This window comes from Fistularia commersonii, chromosome 25 (assembly GCF_037954325.1).
Source record: "Fistularia commersonii isolate RoL2024-O1a breed Wild chromosome 25, RoL_Fcom_v1.0, whole genome shotgun sequence".
Lineage (NCBI taxonomy): Eukaryota > Metazoa > Chordata > Actinopteri > Syngnathiformes > Fistulariidae > Fistularia > Fistularia commersonii.
In genome coordinates, this window is record NC_141308.1 from 10,442,366 (window position 1) to 10,464,741 (window position 22,376).

At 44.3% G+C, this 22,376-nt stretch overlaps 2 protein-coding genes across 3 annotated transcripts; one reads left to right on the forward strand and one right to left on the reverse strand.

Annotated features, from left to right (window-relative positions):
* Positions 1-3,632: 3,632 nt before the first annotated feature.
* LOC147219230 (homeobox protein Mohawk-like) lies at positions 3,633-12,284 on the forward strand. 2 transcript variants are annotated; one of them, XM_086172718.1, is made up of 6 exons: positions 3,633-4,057; positions 4,368-4,527; positions 4,636-4,789; positions 4,966-5,304; positions 10,866-10,899; positions 11,055-12,284. In XM_086172718.1, the coding sequence occupies exons 1-6, from the start codon at positions 3,822-3,824 to the stop codon at positions 11,392-11,394; spliced, it is 1,263 nt and encodes a 420-aa protein (XP_086028844.1). In that variant the 5' UTR covers positions 3,633-3,821; the 3' UTR covers positions 11,395-12,284. The 2 variants fall into 2 exon arrangements, with proteins under 2 accessions (XP_086028844.1, XP_086028846.1); XM_086172720.1 differs by having other exon boundaries at positions 5,005-5,304.
* Positions 12,285-16,103: 3,819 nt separating this feature from the next.
* LOC147219231 (ras-related protein Rab-18-B) lies at positions 16,104-21,189 on the reverse strand. Its single transcript, XM_086173188.1, has 7 exons — positions 20,980-21,189; positions 20,549-20,604; positions 20,335-20,396; positions 19,259-19,331; positions 18,315-18,433; positions 18,069-18,135; positions 16,104-17,388 (listed from the first exon to the last, which is right to left on the reverse strand). Exons 1-7 carry the CDS (start codon positions 21,045-21,047, stop codon positions 17,216-17,218), a joined length of 618 nt encoding a protein of 205 aa, XP_086029314.1. The 5' UTR covers positions 21,048-21,189; the 3' UTR covers positions 16,104-17,215.
* Positions 21,190-22,376: the final 1,187 nt, after the last annotated feature.

A 22,376-nucleotide genomic window follows, 5' to 3' on the forward strand; every position in this document is an offset into this window, starting at 1 on the left:
TCGCACGCGAACTCCTCTTGATTTTTCTCCGAACGTAACGATAACAAGCACACCTTGTCATTAGAGACCCTCCATTTACAACCATTTGAGCATCACCGCTGCCTTCCTGCCGCTGATTCCACTGTTCTCCTCCTTTCAATTGTTTTTGATGGCTGCATTCCTTTAAATTCATGGTGTTTCCTTCCTCCTTTTGGATGCTGTGCTCAATTGGGTGTGAAGGAGTGTTAATGTGTCTATCATGTTGTGTTAGGGAGGAGGAGGGAGCAGCCTGATTTGGGGAGACAAGGTAATAGCTTTCTAGGGACTTTGGCCATCGCGGACTTATGGGGGGAAAGTTACGACTGCACATAAAAGCACGGCAACCCTTGACATAGTGGATCAGACAGCGGGGATAAAAACTACGCCCTCAAGCTTCAGGTATTTATTTTACGCCGGCAGGCTCAGTGGTCGTCCGAGACACAATCGCATACACCTGAATCGGTTCGTCTCCTCGTTCGTCCGTTCGTTCCGAGCGGCGTGTCGCGGTCACACTTCTGCCAGGCCCCGAGCCCGACCTCGGCAGAACGCGGCGGTGTAATTTCATCACGCCGCTGAGAATCCGCAGGCGCCCTCTGAGATCATAACGATGCCATTAAAGACACCGGAGTGATCCAATGAAAACCCGCCGATTTATGTTCACTGCGGGTCCCACTTCAAACATAACACAGGGGTATGATGTCAATTGGTTTCAGCTAATTTGGCCCGATAATGTAAACGTCTGTTGTGAGTATGTAAAAATAAACACGGCCCGCGTTGCGCACAATCTTCACCTTCGCTTGAGACGCTCAGTTCGTAACGTTTTAACAACAAGCGGAGTAAAGCACGAGGGGAAAGTGAACATGACACTTAATTAAACCCACCCAAAAGAGGAGCGGAGGGAAGTTTTATGTTTCCAGCACTGAAAATTTTAAGCGCAAGTGTTTAAAGCTGCGATAGTGACACGTGAACTTAAAAAAACATATGTAATTTTTGAATGAAGAAATGACATTTTCCTCTCACATATAAAAAAATGGGATCCCTATGCAATGATACACACCTTGGCTTATTTCGCTACACTTGCCGGTCTTGATTTTGCTGGAACACCGAAATGCGCCGAGGAAAACGTAACGGTCGACTGTTTTGACTATCTAGAGTGTTCTTGACCTAAATTATGCCGATTTATCTCCATCCAGAAAATATTTTTAGTTATATATACTGCTCAAAAAAATAAAGGGAACACTTGAACAACACAATGTAACTCCAAGTCAATCACACTTCTGTGAAATCATAGTGTCCACTCAGGAAGCAACACAGATTCATTTTGACTTGTTTTAAGGACATTACATCAAAGTTGGATCAGCCTGGAGTTTGTTTTTACACTTTCATTTTGAGTGTGATTCCTAATCCAGACCTCCTCCGTGGGTTAATACATTTGATTTCCATTGATCATTTTGGTGTGATTTTGTTGTCAGCACATTCAACTGTGTAAAGAGCAAAGTATTTCATAAGAATATTTCATTCATTTAGATCTAGGATGTGTTTTTTAATTGTTCCCTTTATTTTTTTGAGCAGTGTATTTACCGTTGCAGATCTAAAGGGGACGTGGACGATGTACAAACCCTGCACAGCTGTGCGCGGTCACTCCATTCTTTGGGACTGTAGGGCCGGGTTTGATGCGACACACCTGCTCCCCATGTAGATCCTCACAAATGATACTACAGAGCCAAAATGAACATTTTGTTAGTTTCGAGACAATATAAATCAATGAAAAGCTGTTACTTGCCAATTTCATTAATTCAACAACGTAGTCACTTGTAGGTGACGCAACAAATGATGAACACTGAAATGTTAGCATCCCGCTATCAGATGTGATATGTTTGCGATCCGATGGTGATATAGCGGCTGAATGCTTCGCTGTGCTTGCTTGCTGGTGTACAGCGGGTAAATCACAAAAGCTTTGGAGCTGGGTTCTGCAGGCTGTGGCTGCCAAGATGCTTGGACGCCCCACCGATCCGAGGAGAACGGGTTGGGGTTTCTACTGAGCAACTGTTTTCGAAAGAATGTGATCGGAAGTGCCTTTTTTTTTTTATTTTTTTTTTTTTATTCGGTGAATCGCTGAAAGCTTCTTTCTGCCTGCTGGATGTTCGGTGCGAGTCGCAGAGTGTGTATGTGAACCTGGAAGGCATACACCTAGATACACAAGGGTGCCAAATTATTCAAACAAGAACAGATATATGTCCTTCCTGGATGTTTTTTTTACAGGTCTCCTGGCTGCTAAACAGAGGTGTGTTCCCAGCTAATATCAACAATCGAGGCGGTGAACATATCGCGCAGGGACAGGAGTAAATGGTGTGTGATAGCATGTAGCATTCTCCGGCCACTGCTGAGGAATGTGAGCTCAGGAATTTACTGCACCTAACGGGGATGCTTCTTGTCCATGTGTTTTTCAGCTTTGAAACCATTGAAACTGAGCCTCCCCAAATGATACTGCTGAATTATGAACAGGGATGAGAGTTATGGAGTCCCTTGATAAAGGCTATTTAATGGTTGAACAAGTGCTGCTTTGACTCAAACCTTCACGTCTGCGGGCAAAAAAAAAAAAAAAAAAAAAGACCCCAAACTCATTTTCTTACGAATGCTCGCCTTAAGATTATCTAGTTACGATTTTGCATGGCAAAGTCATTACCACATATCCAAACAGACTTACATCAGAATGTTTTGATATTGAGAGGAAAAACATACACAGTTGACAGCTAAAGTCGAACCGCCGAGACTCCGGGAGCTGGGCCCGGTGCCCACATTTTGTCACAGGGTTACACCAATGACGATCCTAAGCTTCTGTCAGGCTTTTCTTGAAAAATTGGTCACAGCACTCACCCCTCTACCCCCCCCCCCCCCCCCCCCCCCCCCCGCCCCTCCACCCCTTCCAAGTACGACGGCGAGATGCAGCCAAATACTTGTATTTTCACTGGACACTCCGTGCTCCGTCTGTAAAAGATGCACGGTTATGACATCTCGCTTCACATACCAGCAACACCTTCGGAAGATTAAACGGGAAAAATTGAAGTTATTTTCCAGTGCTCGTGTTGACTTTATTATGGACCAATTTGTACTGAAATCCAGGATTCACTGTCTAACACGAGGCACTGCTTGGCGGTTTTACTGGTTATGAGGAACCTTGTAATTACACCCCTAAATTTCCAGAATCCCCTGGTAAAACATGTATTATTATTTGCTGACACGATTTTTCGATCAAAACCACAAGCTCCTCGAGATTCATCTGCCTCATGTAGAAAATATGAGAGCATGTTGAACTGCTTAACACAGCCTGCAGTCACACCAGACACACTCTCACTAGTAAATCTAATGACCACATTTGCTGATATTCTTACGTGTGCAATATTTCGCATATTATGCGGTGCTGCTGTTACTGCGGCCGCTGCTGCTGCTGCTGCTGCTGCTGCTGCTGCTGCTGCTGCTGCTGCTGCCGCTCAGCAGGCTTTTCCTCACACAGCTCCTCACAAAAGCGATTGGGCGGTGGGAGGGCCAATAGGCAGCAGAGCAGCAGGTTATTTGAACTCTCCACACACGGCTCAACGAAACCAGACAACATCCTCTGACTTTTTCAAACATTATTCGCTCATAAGTGTCTGCGAGACCGTCATCATCTGCGTGCTCGGACGCTCAGACTTCTCATCGGGGCTAATAGGAACGGCCGAGAGAGAAACTTTTGCACCCCTTTTAATGACTTTTACATCCAAGATGGGAACCTACCGCATCCTTTTACATCTGGAAAACTACTGATGCACCTGTTGATTGTGGAAGAAGAAAAAACGGCGTGTTTAAGAATGGACAAAGTCTCTGTGATGACATCTGACACTCTTCTTCATTTGGAGGACAACAGAAGAGATGGAGAGAGGAGCAGATTGAACTGTGTAGAAATAGCGCAAACCAGTTTAACAGATGGGCAGAATGCAGACCTGCTGCGATGCCAGGGGACCACTGACAGCAGCTCTCCCATAAAATACAGAAGATATGGGTACGGCTCTTTGTCTTCTCGGAAACTCGCGCTTATTGTTTTCAGGGGCATGACCGGCTGCAAAAGTCCTTTCTAACGCTATAAGAATGCACTCCGTTTTGCGCTAAAACGTGCCTGTTGAAATGTTTTTCTTTAGACGAGCGCAAGAACAATAACAGACCGCACAATACTGTGTAACTATCAAAATTCCTGACAGGAGGAACCCTGCAGGCAGAATAGCTTCCATCTGTTTATCATATCACGCCGTAGTCCGAACAAAGGCGGTTCAGTGGTCCTTGTGAATCTATCAGGTGACTCTTAACTTCTCCAGGTCTCGCTTGGGTGGCGTCAAAGTTCGCCACAAGAGGCAGGTGCTGCAGGACATGGCCCGACCGCTGAAGCATTGGCTCTACAAACATCGGGACAACCCCTACCCCACCAAGACCGAGAAGGTCCTGCTGGCTCTCGGCTCACACATGACACTGGTACAGGTAAGTCCTGATGCCATTTTGGGATTCGCGACCCGATCGCCCGCGGCCGTTTTGCGTCGTGTCGAGTTCGAGCCGATGGCGAAAGATAACAAGCGGAAATCTGCGCAGGTTTCAAACTGGTTCGCGAATGCCCGGCGTAGACTGAAGAACACAGTGAGGCAGCCAGACCTGAGCTGGGCCCTGAGGATCAAACTCTATAATAAATACATCCAGGGCAACGCTGAGAGGCTGAGCGTGTGCAGCGATGACACCAACTCGGACGGTGAGGTCTACTGGCAAATTGATCAAGTTTTTTTTTTTCGTAATGTCAGAAGGCTGGATCGACTTTAATTCACAGCAGCGGCATAAATGACGGCTACATATTCATTGGACAATTTGAATTGGTGCAGTATCAAAAAGCCAAACATGTGTTTTTGTGATTAATGTGCTTTGCTGCAGATGAAGAATGTCCCTTACAAACACCTATCTGCCAGTCAGACTTTGGCAGGTCATCTTCCCACAAGTGTGGGTTGGAGAAACAGGGCGGCGTTCTCGCCATGGCCGACTCGGCCAACAGCGATGACAGCACCTCGACGCCGTCCAAGTACAAGAGCAGTTTACTGAATCGGTATCTGAATGACACCCTGCGGCACATGATGGTGGCGAAGCAAGATGGCGTCGCCGCGGCCCGTAAACGGAGGAGCCACTCCGAGTCGTTCAGCTCCAACGAATGTGATCGAGACGTCGTGTCCCCGGCGTCCTCCTACGACACGGAGGCCAACTTTGTCTACCACATGGGTGAGAGACGTCGGCGTTTGTCTGCGGGCGGGACGCCGTTACTCATTGACGCGAAAAGGTTTCTTCGCATATCGGTTTCATAGGGGCCCCGAAGTCTCGAGCGACACTGAACAATTTGAATATGACTCGGAGGGGAGCTCGGGAGAAAATAAATTACAGCACCCACAGAAAACCATGAAAGCATTTCTCTTATTAATTGTAGATTTATGTTAAATGTGAATCATAATGACAGTTTAACTGCCCCGCTTCCTCTCTGTTCATTTTAACAATCTACAGTAAAATAAGATCAGAAAGCCCTCCTCGGTGCTCGGGGGCTGACATTGATAAATCTCCGGCGCTCCACTGAAAATCAGAAGCTCTGCGTGATTCAATTAGAAAGTCTCTGCGAAGCTGTGAGGGAGTCTGACACCTGGGTGCCCTTTGAGTCCTATAGGGAGCGCAGCGCATGACAGGCCTCAAATCCGCAAAGCACAGGAGCCAAAGCCTTCACAAACATTACTAATAAGGACTCATGCAGACGCTGAAATCCCTCATTTTAAAATTGGATGGAGCTCGCGCTGGCTGCCGCTGCACACCGCAAATATCATTTCCATACACTAGCATGTGCCATTTGTTCCGCTTCAGCTTCTTGCCATGGTGGAAATGTCCAGTCCAGTCTCAAGGACAATTACAGAATGTCTAAGACTTTATTCTTCCCAGGGTGAGAAGCGGAAAACCTCGGCCAAAACGTAGAAATAGAGCAGTTTGTCACAACGGCAGTGAAGACATCCCTAAGAGCGACTGTCAGAGCCGCAACTCAACTGTGAAACAGCGCAGAGCGACATCATTTAGCGTCTCCCTTCAGTGTTTTTGAGGGTGTTGCTCTGACTCTTTGACTCATATGTGTTTTGGCGGCGTGTCCCTCTCAAGCGTTACTTTCCTACTCACAATCAATATAAATCTACATTAGCGGACGAGTAAAACACACACACACATACACAGCTTGAAGTCAGCTCACCTTTTTAAATTCCACAACATTAAACAGCGAGCTTTAAGTGCTTTTTTCCCCCTCAAATTAGTCTTGGGAAGGGTTTTCAGGAAAATAACAAATTCTCATCGTTCTCTCATTCTCGTTCGCATAAATCATAGTGTTTAATTGATGCCGTTACCAGAAAAAAATGTGCATGCAGGAAACTACGTAGCATTCTCACATTAGCCCAACACGCCTTGTGTAAACGTTCCGTACATTTCAGGAAATAAAGCGGAAAACCATGGGTAGACGGAAATAAATGCTGCGCAAATTAAAAAAATCGGTCTCATCGAAATTTAGGTTCGACAAACCATCGTAATTCGATTATTCCCATGACCTTAAACAAACAACTATGAGGCTAGAACTAGCGCTAGCCTAGCTTACAAACTTTCCGCGTCTCGTAGGTTAGCAAACTTACCAACTGCCACCTCCGCCTGTGTGGCATTTAGGTGGATTCGGAGAAAGAAAAAGAAAAAGACAAGCCCACTAATAAATTCCCCGAAAAGCAACTTGTCGTTTGACTGAGAGGTTCAGTCATGCTAGCCGTTTCCCGTCAGCTGCTTTACGCTAGATCAGGCTAACTGGCAGTAGCTCCTTATTTACTGTGCAGTCTTGAGAGTGGTATCAATCTTCTCAGCTAGCTTTGGCAGCGGCCAAAGTGGATAAGAATATTTTCCAATATGCTGAACTATTCACTTAAACATGTCATTCATTGCTCCTTACTTCAAATCATATTTCTCTTGGAGTGATTTGTGCTTTCTTGAACCCGTTTCACACCACGGGGCAGCGCTGTTCAAATGTTTGTGAAAACTTTTAATGTATCCCTGCTGGTCATATTAAGGGTGTTTGCAACGCGGCGCGGCTCCTCCGCGGAGGTGAAGTGGAAAGTCCGGCTGCCAGATTCGAGACGGGCCCCAACGCCATTAACACGTTTAAACTCCGCCTGGGAGACGGCTAAAGCAGTCGCCGCGCATCAAGTGATGGGCTTAAAAGCGATGTCGCTCACTCTCGCCGACACTTAAAACCTATCAATCTCGGAGGCCGTTGGCGGTGAGCGTGATGGGACGTCACGGCGCGCGGTTGTGAGGCCAAACACAGTGTTTACACGTGGCGCTTGCTTCAAGTTCACTATTTCCCCCCTGACGAGGCTGCGGAGCCATAAATGTGACTAGAAGCGTGTTTTATTGGACACAGAGCGCCGAAAAAAGGAAAAAAAAAAAAAAAAATGATCCGGACAAATGACTTGCGGCGTTTTCCACCCGTTTCATTTCAAATAAAAACATGCACGCGGAAAGAGGCGGGATTCTTGTTCGCAAACACATATCCGCCCGGAGGAAATAAAAGCGTCGGGTTAGCTAGGTCTCGTTGCGGGCTCGGTTTCAATCGCACACCTGTACGGCCGGCTTCATTTACGGGCGTTAGAATGGAAGGAATTGAGCCTGGACTGTCGAGCGCTTGTGCATGTGTGCAGGCTATTCTTCAACACAGCGTCACATAGAATATTCAATATATTCCGATATAGGATATTGGCATAGGCTATCGAACCCATTTCTGGTTAGATTTAAACACTAAACCACGACGACAGATCGGGGAAAAACGGTTCAATCGGGTTTAATCACGACCCCTACTCAATAGGATGGAAAAAAAAAAAAAAAAAAGTTTTATTCTTTTTATTTATTATTTCAGAAGAGCATGAGAGAATTTGGTCAGCCCATCTATACATAGGTTACTGGTGAAAGGGTCAAGCGAGGCGGAATAAATCATTTTCCTGTAAAGTTAGATTCCAGGATAATAATCTATATTTCATATGACGTTTGTGCGGAAAAAACAGACCGTGCATTTTGGAAAATGCACTTATTGTTTTCTTGCAGAGTGGGATGAAAATATCGCACCGGGTTGCGTCTGTTAGTTCAATACGAAGGCTGGGACCTTAGCATAAAGAATGGAAATAGATACCTCGGCCGCTTCCAAAAGGTAAAAATATTTGCCAACCACCGACGGCTAACCGATAAACACATTAAATTTAATTTGTTTACCAAATCCGGCCGGAATGTTTGTTTTAAACTCCTGTATGGACCAATTCTATACAACCCAATTTTACATCAGACCCCTGGCAAACCTTTGCTGTAACCGATCCGTGCAAAACAATGTTTTCTCTCGGTAAAAATACACAATGGTTATAAAAGTGCTCTCTTGGCACAGCCCGTTGTGGCTAAATAGAGAAATGCTCAGGCACGTTCGGTAGCAAAAAAGCATAAAACAGAAAAATGATTTACTATCAACAAGTAGTTGCTCTTGGCTCCGGCACCGCCTGAAGAAATCCAAGAAGAGGATGTCTCGGACTGTTAGCTTTGAAAGACTGTGTTTCACAGAGGGCCTTTAATTTCCCCCGTCTATTGCTCTCTGAAGAAGAAAAAAAAAAAGGTGGGGGGAGTTTGACCAGCTTCTATCTGCTCCAATAAAGCGAGGCAATATTCCAACGCAGAAATGGAAAATATCTTCTACATATATCACATTCTTTAAGCCGAGACCACAAACAGAAGTTTTGCAAGTAGTATAAAATTACTACTAACTCCTATTTTCTCATGCTCCTGCGTCTGAAATAGCCCGAGCATCTTGAGGGAAAGCCGTCTTCCAAACATATAGTTTTCGCTCTCAAGAATTCATTCATAAGAAGCTGCCCGTTCGGCTGTTTGTGCTCGCGCGCGAAAAAAAAAAGATGTAAACGTATCGGGATCGCAAAAGGGTGCGCAAATTTTTACAGGTGCTTCCAGAGCTGTGGAAACCACGCGGCATCTTTCCTCATGACACAATGCAGCTAGCAGATCTTTCTCTTTTTTTTCTTTTTTTTTTTTTCCCCTCGCAAACTAAGGAGAAACGCTGCTTCGCATTGGTTTTGGCCAGACGAGCCGAGCGCAGGCAGACTGGAGCTTTCTGGCAGGCGGCGGTCGTGCGCGAATGTACTAACACTTAGTGATACACACACTTGCATTTGGAAGCATGTAGTGCACGAAAAGTACTCGGGGCCTCGGGTGCGTGATGCTCGCTGTTATTTATTTCCACCCGGGTTAAACAGAACCAGCATTGTTGGAATATGCGACGTGTCTCCTCCCCACCTGTGTTTTGGCAGATTTCGCGCGTCGAAATCGTTCGGGTGAAGTCGCGCATTTTTTCCGTTCTTGATCTGGAATGATAAAATACGTGTTCGCGTCTCCGCCCACGACCGCGGCGGTGTCATCCTCTAGATGTTTCTGGGTGGTGCGCGCTATCTTGGACTTCTCCCCGAGACCGAGCTCTCGCGTCCAGAGACCTCAGCTGTTCTACCTGGAATCTGCTGGAGTCATTTTCCAAGCACGAAGTTCACAACCCCGTAGCGCTCGAATAGCTTTGGATCTCACCTGCCACATCTGTCCTTTCGGCCGTTCCTTTCGGCCCCTGGTACTTTTTGATCATCTCTCGCGCTTTTTTTTTTTTTTTTTTTTTCCCGACGTTACCGTCAGCTGACATTGCCACATCGATCACACCAGCCGTCCTCTGCTCCTTGTCGACCACCACTCTGTCTGGCTGGTTAGCCAGCGGCAGTTTATCAGTCTGGATCTTGAAGTCCCACAGGTTTTCACTTCTGCTATTCTCCACCGCTTTCCGTGTTTTTTTTTCCCCCCATCTGGACTTGGGGACGTCTGGTCCGTACTTGGCAAAGACATTCCTGTACACTATTCCAGCCACACGGTTACTTTCTCCTGTGTATTCTATCCCAGCTTGCATCTTACTTTGGATTGTCTCGCGAGCCTTTTTTAAAATTAGCGTGAAACTCGGTTCCTGTCTAGCGCGGTGGATCATCTCTACGCGTCCCACTCCAGGGCCGCTTCCCGTGCTGCGATTTTCACGGCCTACGTCGGTATTATGGTGTGTAGTTTCTGCAGCTAAACCTTTAAAATGCATCAGAGCCTAATCACTTACCAGAAATCCCAGACAAAAAATCAATTACACGGCTGCGGAAAACCGTAGACCAAAATGAATTTTGTCTTTCGGGTTTCTCATCGATTACGAAAACAGAGAAGTAAGCAGCAGTTGGTAGCGATTACTGTGGAAAGAAAATAAAATTCCAGTCTGGTTTTGCGTTAATTTGTTGCTGACATCACGCTTTTGGCCCCTGATGAGGCGCCGGACACAATTCTTTGTCAGGTTTCAGCGAAAAATTAACCACTTACGGCGTCTTTGTCTCGGCCGAAGCTTTCGCGTACGAGCGCGCGGTCGCTCGACGCCGCGCGGGATCCAAGAAATCGACGCGTCGAAATATCCCGGGAATGAGCATCCAAGAGAAATAAAGTCCCACCGTTTACATGAACACGCATGAAATCACCGCGTTCATAACACAAACACTCGCACACACGCTGCCAACTACAACATTCATGATTTAATACTGTATATAACTAACGTAGAACGGCGTAGCCTAATCAAATGCTGATTGTCCCGCCGGTCATTGTCTGTACTTTCAACCCGATCACACCCGCTGACTCTCGGCTTACGATCCTTTTACCTTTTCTTGCAGACACCATGGATTACGCACCGACAAAATGTGACAGGTAATTAATCTGCAGTCACATCAGCCGCTTACACTTGAGCCGGAACTTGCGCGCTTTGCCACGTTTTACAATATTTGTTTCGCCCGGCGGAGACCCGCGTTAGCTTTGTTGATTTTTTTTTATTTCTATTCTTTTGTTTATTAACGTATTCGCAGTGATCAGCAGCAGGGCCGGGGTCAGCAGGGACGAGACAACCAAGGCTGGCGGGAGATCAACGCCGCCGTGGCTCTGACCAACTTAGCCCAGGGGCAGAGCTGCGCCGCTGACCAGAATCGCATCAAGGCGTCCAGCACCACCGCAGGGCTGAGCTGCACCCGGGAGCCGTTCTCCATTTCCAGAACCAGTATCATAGACAGGATGTGCGCCTCGGGGCCCACCTCCGCTCTGAGGCAGAGCCGCGCCGCCGGACCAACGCTGACCAGCCGCATCATCCAGAAGTCCTCTCACATCGCCGAAGTCCAGACTATCAAGGTCGCCCTGGCAAACAGCGTGTAGGCGGCAATTTTCTCAGACAATAATCGATACGCGTTTCGGGTCGAAATTGAAACTTGTACGAAAAAATTCCGATTGAAAAATTCAGGCCGCTACTTTTCTTAATGAGTGTCTGTGAAATGGGCCTTTAGTGTGAGCGTCCGGTCTTGGCGCTTCCACCCATGCAGGAATACCAGATGCCTAAATAGCCGTCCCCTTTCAATATCTGTACAGACATTCTTTTCTAATGATGGTTAACTTTTTAAAATGGAAAAAAATATCCTAATCCAATGTTTTCTACTGTTTCGTTGTTTTCTTTTTTTTTTTGCTATGTTCCTGATGTCTTCCTATGGCCTTCTATTGCAGTAAATTAAATGAACTTTCACGAGACTGGATTATCATCCAATGCTTAAATTTGACAGCAGCTATAGAATAAACCCAATGTGAAATCTGTTGGCCGGTCTTTTACTGTACACGAGTAACCGTCTCTCTGCAATGGCTGAAGCTGCATAGTTCCGTTTTACTGAGCTGTGATTAGTGGTAGATCTCTTGTGTGTAATTGTAGGTCATGCAGGTCCATTATATCCTTTGAAAGTGTGCTTTAAAGGGTTGTAATATGGCTCGAAGGGTGGCATAGCGGCATCAATCAAGACGTGCAGGAATTCACAGTGACACGTCCAACACGTAGTTAGACGGGCAATTTTTTTATTTTTTTATTTTTTTACGTCCATGGAAATACTTGTCAGCGAGTTGGCAGATGATAGATAAGACCGAGACGGTTACAAATTGCTATTCTGAAATTCAACCTTAAATCTGTAAAGGCTAATTTAATGCTTCTGTTTTCTTAAAAATGCCAGATGACAAATGACAGAATGTGGAAATGAGATGCCTGAGTAGGAATACGCTCACTAATAGTGATAAATCCTCCAGAGAACGCAATCAAATTAATACTGGCGGAGATACAACTTCGGTGATCGAAAAGTGTTTCTTTCAGCGTTTTTCTTTTTGAAAAGCTAAATATTACAAACTCCCAACTCCGCTCGACGACATAAACACTTTTTGTCCACCGCACCTGTACCTCACCAAGAATTGATTGGATTGCCGTAACTTTGACATATAATGTGTAGCATCGCATCCTTTCTAATATATTTCACCGACACACACCGGTTCCAAACATTTTGAGAGTTTTAAACTACTTTCCGAAACCGCTTAAACACGCCGAGATAAACACTTTTTTGTCTACAACACCCGTATCTTTTCGAGAATTAGTTGGATTGCGGTAACTTTGACATATAATATGTAGCATCACAACCTATATAACATTTCAGCAACACACACTAGCGTTTACTGAGTTTTTAAAAACACTTCAACACGCCAATATAAATACTTTTCGGCCGTAATAATAGCCCCTTTCCAAGAATGAGTTGACATATAATATGTAGATATACGTCCTATATAATATACACCGCTCAGAAAATAAAAGGGAACACTACAATAGCACATTCTAGATCTGAATGAATCAAATATTCTTATTAAAACTTTCGTTCTTTACGTAGTTGAATGTGCTGACAATAAAATCACACCTCAATTATCAATGGAAATCAAATGTATGAACCCGTGGAGGTCTGGATTTGGAGTTACACTCCAAATGAAAGTGGAAAAACACACTAGAGGCTGATCCAACGTTGATGTAACGTCCTTAAAACGAGTCAAAACGAATCAGCGTTGCCTCCTAAGTGGACAGTTTGATTTCACACAAGGTGTGATTGACTTGGCGTTACACCGTGTTGTTTTAATTGATCTCTTTATTTTTCTGAGCGGTAAATTTCAGCGACACACACCAGTTCCTAACGAGAATTTTTAACAACTTTTTCCAAAAACCTGGCAAGATGAACACTTTTCGGCTACGTTGACGCAAATACAACGAAGCATCCGAGCGAATGCTAAGCGCTGAATACATACAGGTGTTTTTTTTATCTACAAAGTTAGGCTTCATAGTGAGTGATTGTTGTGCAGAATTTGCTTTGGTAGTGGTTGGATAACCTTACTTGATGGGAATCGGTGGATTTAAAACATTACAGTGCACTGAAGAGGCTTTTCGGTTGGAAAGAAGTCGCTAATTGAGGCAGACAGTTAACACAGCTTTGCATTTCCCCTTAGCTTTAGACGCTTCTGCTGCAGCTTGTTGGATCACCGCTTTATTTTTATTCTTACTCATCAAAAGCAAAATCTAGAAATGTCAATCTGCCTCCGCCGACGCCCCAACAGCAGACATTCGACGTGAGCAAACGCCAAGTTGCTGCGTTTTGTCGCGGCCCTAGAGCCGGCGCAGACGAAAACTCAAAGGAGGACAAATATTTATCTTTGCTGGAGGACGGAAACATGAGTCCAATGATGGGTGAGTAAATAAGTTTGCTGTCTCAACGTGAAAGGTGATGTCAGCTCGTGCAACGTGCTCCAGCAGCCCCCAAGTCTCCAACAAATCAGCCAATGGAAGTTTGGCTGTTTAAAGGAGGCACTGATCGAGTGAGACTGTCGCCGGAATTATGAGATTCCTGTCTTTCAACTGCTAATTCAAATATGAGGGTTTATTCTGAATTTGTTTAACTCCGTGCCAGCTGCCAAAAAAAATCAGCTTTCAGGGAACATAGATGGTCTCGCCGCTGAAATTGTCCATTTATGATCTTTTGGCTAACACGTCGGCGCAGATTCGTGACTGAACTTATGACTATGTATCGTATTAAACCAGATCCCCGGTTTCACCGTCTTTTTGGGTCTAATTATAAAATGCAAAAATAGTAAAAACATGGGAGGAATTTATCGAACGCCACAATCGGCGGCAGCAAAAGTAACCCCTAGCACATTTGAATACGTCAGGGCAGGCCGTCAAAAATTGCTTGCAGACTGGGATTGTTATTCTTGGTCCGTGACAACATTATGGGAAGGATCCCCACTGCGATGATGTGTGGCCGCATATGAAAATAAAATTATTTGAGGCCCTGTCAACCAAGTGTAGCCCCGAAAAGATACGTGGCCTGAATTTGAATGTTGAAGAAAGGCCTCACCGGCTTGTTTTAGCTTCTTGACCCAAGATCTTTACTCTATTCGGCAGCAGGTCTCATGCCTTAGTTTGTTTTGTTTCTTTTCGTGTGTGTGTGTGTGTGTGTGTGTGTGCGGGTATGTGTGTATGTGCGCACGCCAGTTGTAATGCCGTTCAAAGAGTGATCTATTGCAAGGCGCAGTGTAAGGATGGAGTGTTTTTATTCATGCACAGCACACAACTAACGACGAGTGACAGGGTGTCCCGGTCCATAAAAGGTCTTTAAAAGCATTCAGAAAATCCTTTGCCACATTTGAAAAAATAAAATAAAAGTACAAAATTTGATCCCTCGCATATTTTTTTAAGCACCACGCCGTTTTCTCTAGCCCGCTCTGCAGCTGACACCTGCGACAGCATCCTGCGGTGACACCGAGATGGAGACGAAAATACGTCCACCGACAGTCACGCATTATTTAAGGAACGGTTCATCTGGAAAGTGGGTCAACTATTCCTGTCATTTTCTTCTCGAACCCATGCCGAGAAAGTCGGACAAAGAAAAAAAAACGCAACAAAAGTCCGGACTTTAACAAGAAAATAGCGTCGTAGCTTTGCCGCCGTGATCAATTTTCACAAGTAATTAAACAACGGGAGAAATAAAGCAAGATAAAATAACTCTGTGCTTTCTGTCTGGTATTTGGAGATGAAACACATGATTGTGTCTAAGAAGAAAAGATTGAATAAATTGCTTATTCTCTCAAATCGAATTCACATGCCGGGGTTTTTGGAAACTTTTAAGTTTACTCCCGGCAGGCAGCGTGCTCATATTTTATGTTTTGTTATTTGTTTTTATTACATTCGAGGTGATGTCACCTTCGGCGGACGAAGCCACAACACTTGTCCGCCGCCGTCCAAACTTTGCTCAGCGGCGGTGGGAGCAGATAACATCTGACTTTTTCATTTTTTGGGTGAATTACTCCTTTAACACCTGCAAAACTCCTCACTGGCTTCTCCCTGGTCGTTTCCCTACAGTGGGTATCTGTCAAGACCGCATTTTGCCATGAAGGCACACACACTCACACACACACACGCACACATACATGAAAATCAGCCACATGCTGCCACGGCTGGTAATGATAATCCTCAGCAGCATGTCTGGACTTGAGGGGAGCATCCTGTTCCATCTGGGGACATCCTGACACCAAACATAAGCTTGTAATCACACACCGCCCCTCTGCAACTTTTTCACTAAACATTATTAACAGGATTTTTCCACTCGTGTCCTGGTTTTGGTCTGTTTTTTGACATTTTGCGCAAAGAATGTTTTCAGTCTAGCATGTTCTACAGCCTAGTCATCAGCTATGGAAACAGCACCTCACTCACGCTTCCAAAGCAAGCCTGCTTTTCATTAGGTGGGCTTTTAGACTACATGGAAACTAGATGGCAGTTTTCCAGCAGTAATTAAGCAATAGTTCGTCTTGAGTGACTGCGTCTTGAGGCTGTCATTTATTTCAGCTTGAGACGATACAATCTTTCCTGGACCATAAATGTCATTGAGTGTTAAGGCAGATATTGTGTTCACATGTTGATTAATATGATTCAAACGGGGGTGAAAAAAATAAGAGGACATTAATGGGGGGGGGGGGGGAGAGATGAAATAATAAAGGAAATCAAAACAACCCTGCCAGAAGAATCTTAAGAATGTTCTCATACTTTAATGCGAGTAACACCTTTAATAAGTTGGGGGGACGTTATATGGACCACAACACTGGAACATCAAAAACGAATAAGGAGAGTATACAAGCTTCCAAGAATATCCGAGAATACTAACTTAATTACTTGGTTGTCACAGCAGAATGGGCAAAAGGGATCAAGCTCTAGTGAGCAGAGGAGTATATTTCATTGCAGAAGCTCTTAATACAGTAAAACCTAAGCTTGTGGCCTTTGGAGGTTATGGTCCATATCATACATGCAGAGACAAAGAAAGATTGGGTTGCGGAAAAATTCTTCATTTCATATTTCCATGAAAAAAAGGCATCTATACATCCTGCAGCGAAGATCTTAATGGAGACAGACGTGGAATGAACAATAATTGAGTAAAAATAACCGGAGTCCGTGGTGAAATGTCTTTTTTGGGAGCCTTCACAGTGTTCTGGTGCAAAATGAGAGTCTGTATCAGGCCAGATGTTAAATGAAGGCCAGCGCGCGCGCACACACACACACACACTCTCACACACACAGGCACATACACTAACGCGCGCGCGCGCACACACACACACACATCTGTCGATCCCTTAATCTAACTGTGGCTTCATACGAGGCTGATACTCGTAGTACACAAATCATAACCATGAAGAAAGAGACTGATTAGATATCGTAATTTTAAATCAAATGTGACAAGTTGCGAACTGTAAGCTCCGTAGTGGTACATGTTTTAGATGCTTCACTATTAACTTTGTAAGTTAAAGTACAACACAATCGCCGTTGCCAGGAAGATAAATTTAAACCAGACCTGTACTCGTATGCCCTGCACTTGTGTTGGTTAAGTTAATTTAAAATAATATACATCCTTAGACGCGAGGCTACATGATCCTGTCATTCATGTTTGATACCAAGAGAATGTGATGGTTGAAAAGGAAGTGTGCAAACAGCAAAGTCCATTCCAGCAACCGAACTGCAGCTATTTTTCTTTCTAAAAAGATCTCTTCCACTTTCCCTCCCTCTCGCCTGCGTTATTTCTCTCTTTTCCTTTCTGCTTCTGGTCTGTTGCCATTGAGATCGGTTGCCTTATTTTCGTCGCTTCCGCTTTCAAGGTATGGAGCAGTAACCTCCGCACGCCCCGCCGCCGCCGTGCTCCTGCTCCCCCAGGCGGACCCCCTGGCCCTGGTGTTCGCTCTCCCAAAGCCCTGGTGTCTGAAGGATCTTCTCCACGAGCTCCTCAAAGGCACACTGAACGCCATCTTTGGTCTTTGCGCTGGCCTCTGTACAGACAAAAGAGGGTTACCATGATTTATGAGACCAGAACTTTCCAAAATTTTGCAAAAAACAACAAAAAAACAGAAGTACACGTCAGCTTTTTGAGTCCTGTGGAAAGAGAAACAGATGTCTCCTTAGAAAATAGTAAGCCTAATGACAGAGATTTCAAAATTATCCCCATGTTGATAAATATGATGCAAAAAAGTATGAAATGATTTAATTTAAGGAGCACATCCAGTGGAATGAAAACATCCTCGCGGCGGATTGAATCCGCAACATCTCCTTGCCTAAATCTTTTTCGAAAACCTCTTAACGTAGCCACGCTAAAATGGAAACTCCACAGAGAAGTTAACCCAATTTCCCAAGGAGGGCAGGATTGGAGATGGGAATCAGGACCACGTGCAGCCATGGATTCAATAAATCAGAGCCCGCTAGATGCTAATCAGAACGAAGTGGATGCATCCTGAAGGCGGCGACTGGAAGATGCCAGGGGAGTATAAACAAGGCAACAAACCCAAAGCGAGTGCAGGAATCTCTTAAGTGACACAGTGGCCCGTTCCAGCTTTGTAATTACGGCTCAGCCTTTTAAACGTAGCCACTAAGTTTTAATAGCTGCAAGTTACATTTTATGACGCTATTAGTTTAAGTGGCCATGTTTGATTCCACTCTGAACATGGATACTTACCAATAAAAAGCATGGAGTGTTTCCTCGCAAATTTCAGTCCTTCGTTTCTGTCCACTTCATGGTCATCCTGAAAACCAATTACATGTCATTACCTCTTTGTGGAATATAATACACGTGGAAAGGGATTAGGCGCCTGAATAGAAATGTGTCGCACAAAGTGTAGCGAAATGCGAAGCAACACACTTTGGCCGCTCGCGCCGCCTTACATAACCGTCTCCGTAGCAGCCTTCTCAGTGTCTGACTCACCTTATCAATCTTGTTCCCGACCAGCATTTTTACAATGTCGTTTCGAGTCGCGTAGGTTTCCAGTTCGTTCAGCCAGTTTTCAAGCTTTGTAAAAGTGTCGCGCTTTGTGACATCATACACTGTAAGACAGGGAGGGAATGAGCGCATGCTGTATCTTCATCACGTCGAGGCGAACACTGACGCCATTGTGCGTTCCCGGCCGTTACGCTTTTACCTGTCTCACCTTTAAGTATTCGTCTGCTGTTTTTATTGGCCACCGATGTACCGGTTGGAAGACGTGTCTCGATCGACGCGCAACAAACGTTGTTGAATAGTCACTGGACACCGACATTGTTTATACATAGTTATTTTGTTGAATGTGACGTCAATGTTGGGATATCTAATGCCAACTACTTGATTCCGATATTGACAACAGCTGATGTTGACATTGTGTTGTTTTTCAGATGTGCTCTGAGCAGCAGAACACCTTCCAAATGTCCAAATGTTAATGTCCACAACGAGACATCTGAACATCTCTTGGAATTCAAATTTTGTCAGTTCGATGTCAACAATTAGATTTTAACTTCTACCCGATGTTCGTCTCAAACTAATGAGTCGTCCGTCCAATATCTTTCCAATGTTCCCTATGTTAATTCAACATCTGGTGCAACAGGTTGTTGCAGGCCGTTCAGAGGTATCGTGTGTTGAAATTAGCTCCAGTACAGCAAAGTCTTTAGGGCAGCTCAAATATCTGGCCTTTTCTTGGTAACGACACAATTTGTTTTACTCACAAACATCAGTATCGCCTCCAGTAGTCAAGTACTGATTGTACTCTTAATTTGAAACAAGGCATGAGCAGGACCGACGAGCACCGAGTTGAAACTCCACACTGAATTTCAACTTATTCAAATGACATACATACATACATACATATACTTCCTGACTTTATAAGTGTCAGTTCTTACCGAGAATGACTCCCTGTGCACCGCGGTAGTAGCTGGGTGTCAGTGTGCGAAACCTCTCCTGTCCAGCTGTGTCCTTAAAAGTAAAAAGTACAAGGTCAAAGACGTACGTTTATTATTACTACATTCACTGACATTCTAATGATACTGCTGACTTCTTCATGAAAATCTGGGCCAAATTATCCACTTATATCATCATATAGGTGCCACCAGACGCCGATCAACGGGATGCACCGAGTAATTAAGTTGTCTCCGTCACCTATAAATACTTCTAAATATAAAGATGAACTACTCAGAGAAAAAAACACAACCTGAAATCAGCAATACAATTATTTCACAATGGGCCCAAAATGTGTCCACGTGTAGTTACGAAATATGAGAAAATAAAAAAACTCGAAAATCAGAAGAGTTACCAAAAGTATTAATGTGGTATAAATACTGCAATCTGGTTTAAATATAGCAAGGATTTTTAAAAAAACTGACAGTATGAGGCCAGAGTTAGAGAATTTCTGAGGCACTGACTTATTCCATGAGGTTTTTACAAATAGCACAAAATATATCTTAAACACAAGAGGAGGTTGTTCATTCAGGCCTAAAAATAGTGTCATCTTACTGGTTTATTTCCCTCATACCAAAGCTACTGGGTTACCTGTTGTACATCAATATTTACTGACAGCCAACAGATTATAGTCTCTTTTGGTGTTGATTTCAATGTTACATTGTGATGAACTTCAGTCATCTGCTTTTTTCCAGGGAATTTCCTCATCCAACATATCACTTCAACACCAGAACTCTTCGCGTACATGCAAGCATTAGCCTTGAACAGGAAAAACACATGTGCTTTGAACCCATTAAACAGCCCTGGGTCACATTTACACCAGGGCTTTTAGGCTCCTGATACATCCCATAATGCTTTGCGTCCATTCTCGGGCTCCAGTCGAGGCCTGAGCTGTTCTTTGTCTTGGAAAACAACTTTTGTCTTGTTGGCGTTTCTGCCAGTCATTGTACAATGTCGCCATCTAGTGGACGTGCTATGTATTTCAACGTGTTTTTCACAAGACAATGCAATAACGTCTTACCCATATGGCGAGTTTAGCTTTATTCCCGTCTATTGAGAGTGTCTTGACTTTGAAGTCCACACCTGAGAAGTCAAGAAAGATGAGAAACGGTTCTTGAGTTCCACCATATAAAGTTTTAACACCAAAGGCTGTGTGTTTGTGGGTATGTATATGTGTGTGTACGTGTGAGAGAGTGTGTTTGGGGAGGGGGAATAAGGGCGAGTGAGTAAAAGACCTATTGTTGCTGACTGATCCGGGTCAAAAGTGTCATCTGTGAACCTCAGGAGGAGACTGTTGGGGAGGAGATGAACAAAAACAGAAACATAATAAGGGCTTGGTTTGTGATTGTGGAAGAGTATCAAACTCTTCCTGCGTCAGTTACGGTCAAACAGTTCAGGTTGAGGGGACGTGTATCACCCTTACAGCTAAAATATCTTTTTAAAATGACGGTGAAAAGTTTAAATCTGGTTGAATAAAGTCGCCGTAATCTTATATTTTTAAGCAGAGATGATTATGGCCAACCTGGCTTAGAGCAACATCAACCCAAACATCCTGCTTATTGCCAATCGTTTCTCAGCAATACAGTATAAACTTACCGTTACATAATAAGAATGTCAACACTTCATAACAAGCTAACCAGTCGGCTCGCAGCGCACGGCTACAAACCTGGACTTCCCGACTCCACTTTCGCCAATTATCAGCAATTTCAGCGTCGTTAGCACATCGTCATCCATATTCCCACCGATGATAGGATGACAAACACTTAGACGCGTTTAAAACCACAATTTCCCCTTGTTTTCTGAGCAGCGGGTGGCTAGCCGAGCTAGTGGCAGGGCTAGGGTGCGTGAAACTTCCGCCTTCGACATGTGACGTCACGGAGATCGATTTTCGTTAACGAGGTGAAACTGAACCAAACAGTAATCTACCGTTTATTACAATAATAAATAACATACTGTTTATAATTAGAACTGATTATAACATTAACAAACAGATTAAATATAACAACTCATATAAAAATATTTTTTACTAAAATATTAACATAAAATAAAAGTACTTTGAAGTACTTTGAAGAACTGATGAATGTGGAAAATGAAAGAGAGGCAAGGGTAGAAGAGGTGACTATTGTAGACCACAAAGTAGCAAAAATTAGTAAAAGTGAAGTGAGGAAGGCATTGAAGAGGATGAAGAGTGGAAAAGCAGTTGGTCCTGATGATATACCTGTGGAGGTGTGGAAGTGTCTAGGAGAGGCAGCGGTAGATTTTCTGACTAGATTATTCAACAGGATCTTAGAGAGTGAGAAGATGCCTGAAGAATGGAGACAAAGTGTGATGGTGCCTATTTTTAAGAATAAAGGGGATGTGCAGAATTGTGGCAACTACAGAGGGATAAAGTTGATGAGCCATACAATGAAGTTATGGGAAAGAGTAGTGGAAACTAGACTGAGAGCAGAAGTCAGCATTTGTGAACAGCAGTATGGCTTCATGCCTAGGAAGAGTACTACAGATGCAGTATTTGCGTTGAGAATGCTAATAGAAAAGTACAGAGAAGGCCAGAGGGAGTTGCACTGCGTTTTTGTAGACCTAGAAAAAGCATATGACAGGGTGCCAAGAGAGGAGCTCTGGTATTGTATGAGGAAGTCTGGAGTGGCAGAGAAGTATGTTGGACTGGTGCAGGACATGTATGCTAGCTGTGAGACACTGGTACGGTGTGCTGTAGGGGTAACAGAGAAGTTCAAGGTGGAGGTGGGACTCCATCAGGGATCAGCACTGAGCCCCTTCTTGTTCGCAATGGTGATGGATAGGCTGACAGATGAGGTTAGACAGGAATCCCCATGGACCATGATGTTTGCGGATGACATTGTGATCTGTAGTGAGAGCAGACAACAGGTAGAGGAAAATCTAGAGAGGTGGAGGTATGCTCTGGAAAGGAGAGGAATGAAAGTTAGTCGCAGCAAGACAGAATATATGTGTGTGAATGAGAGGAACTCGGGTGGAGCGGTGAGGCTACAGGGAATGGAGATCAAGAAGCTGGAGGATTTCAGGTACTTAGGGTCAACAGTCCAG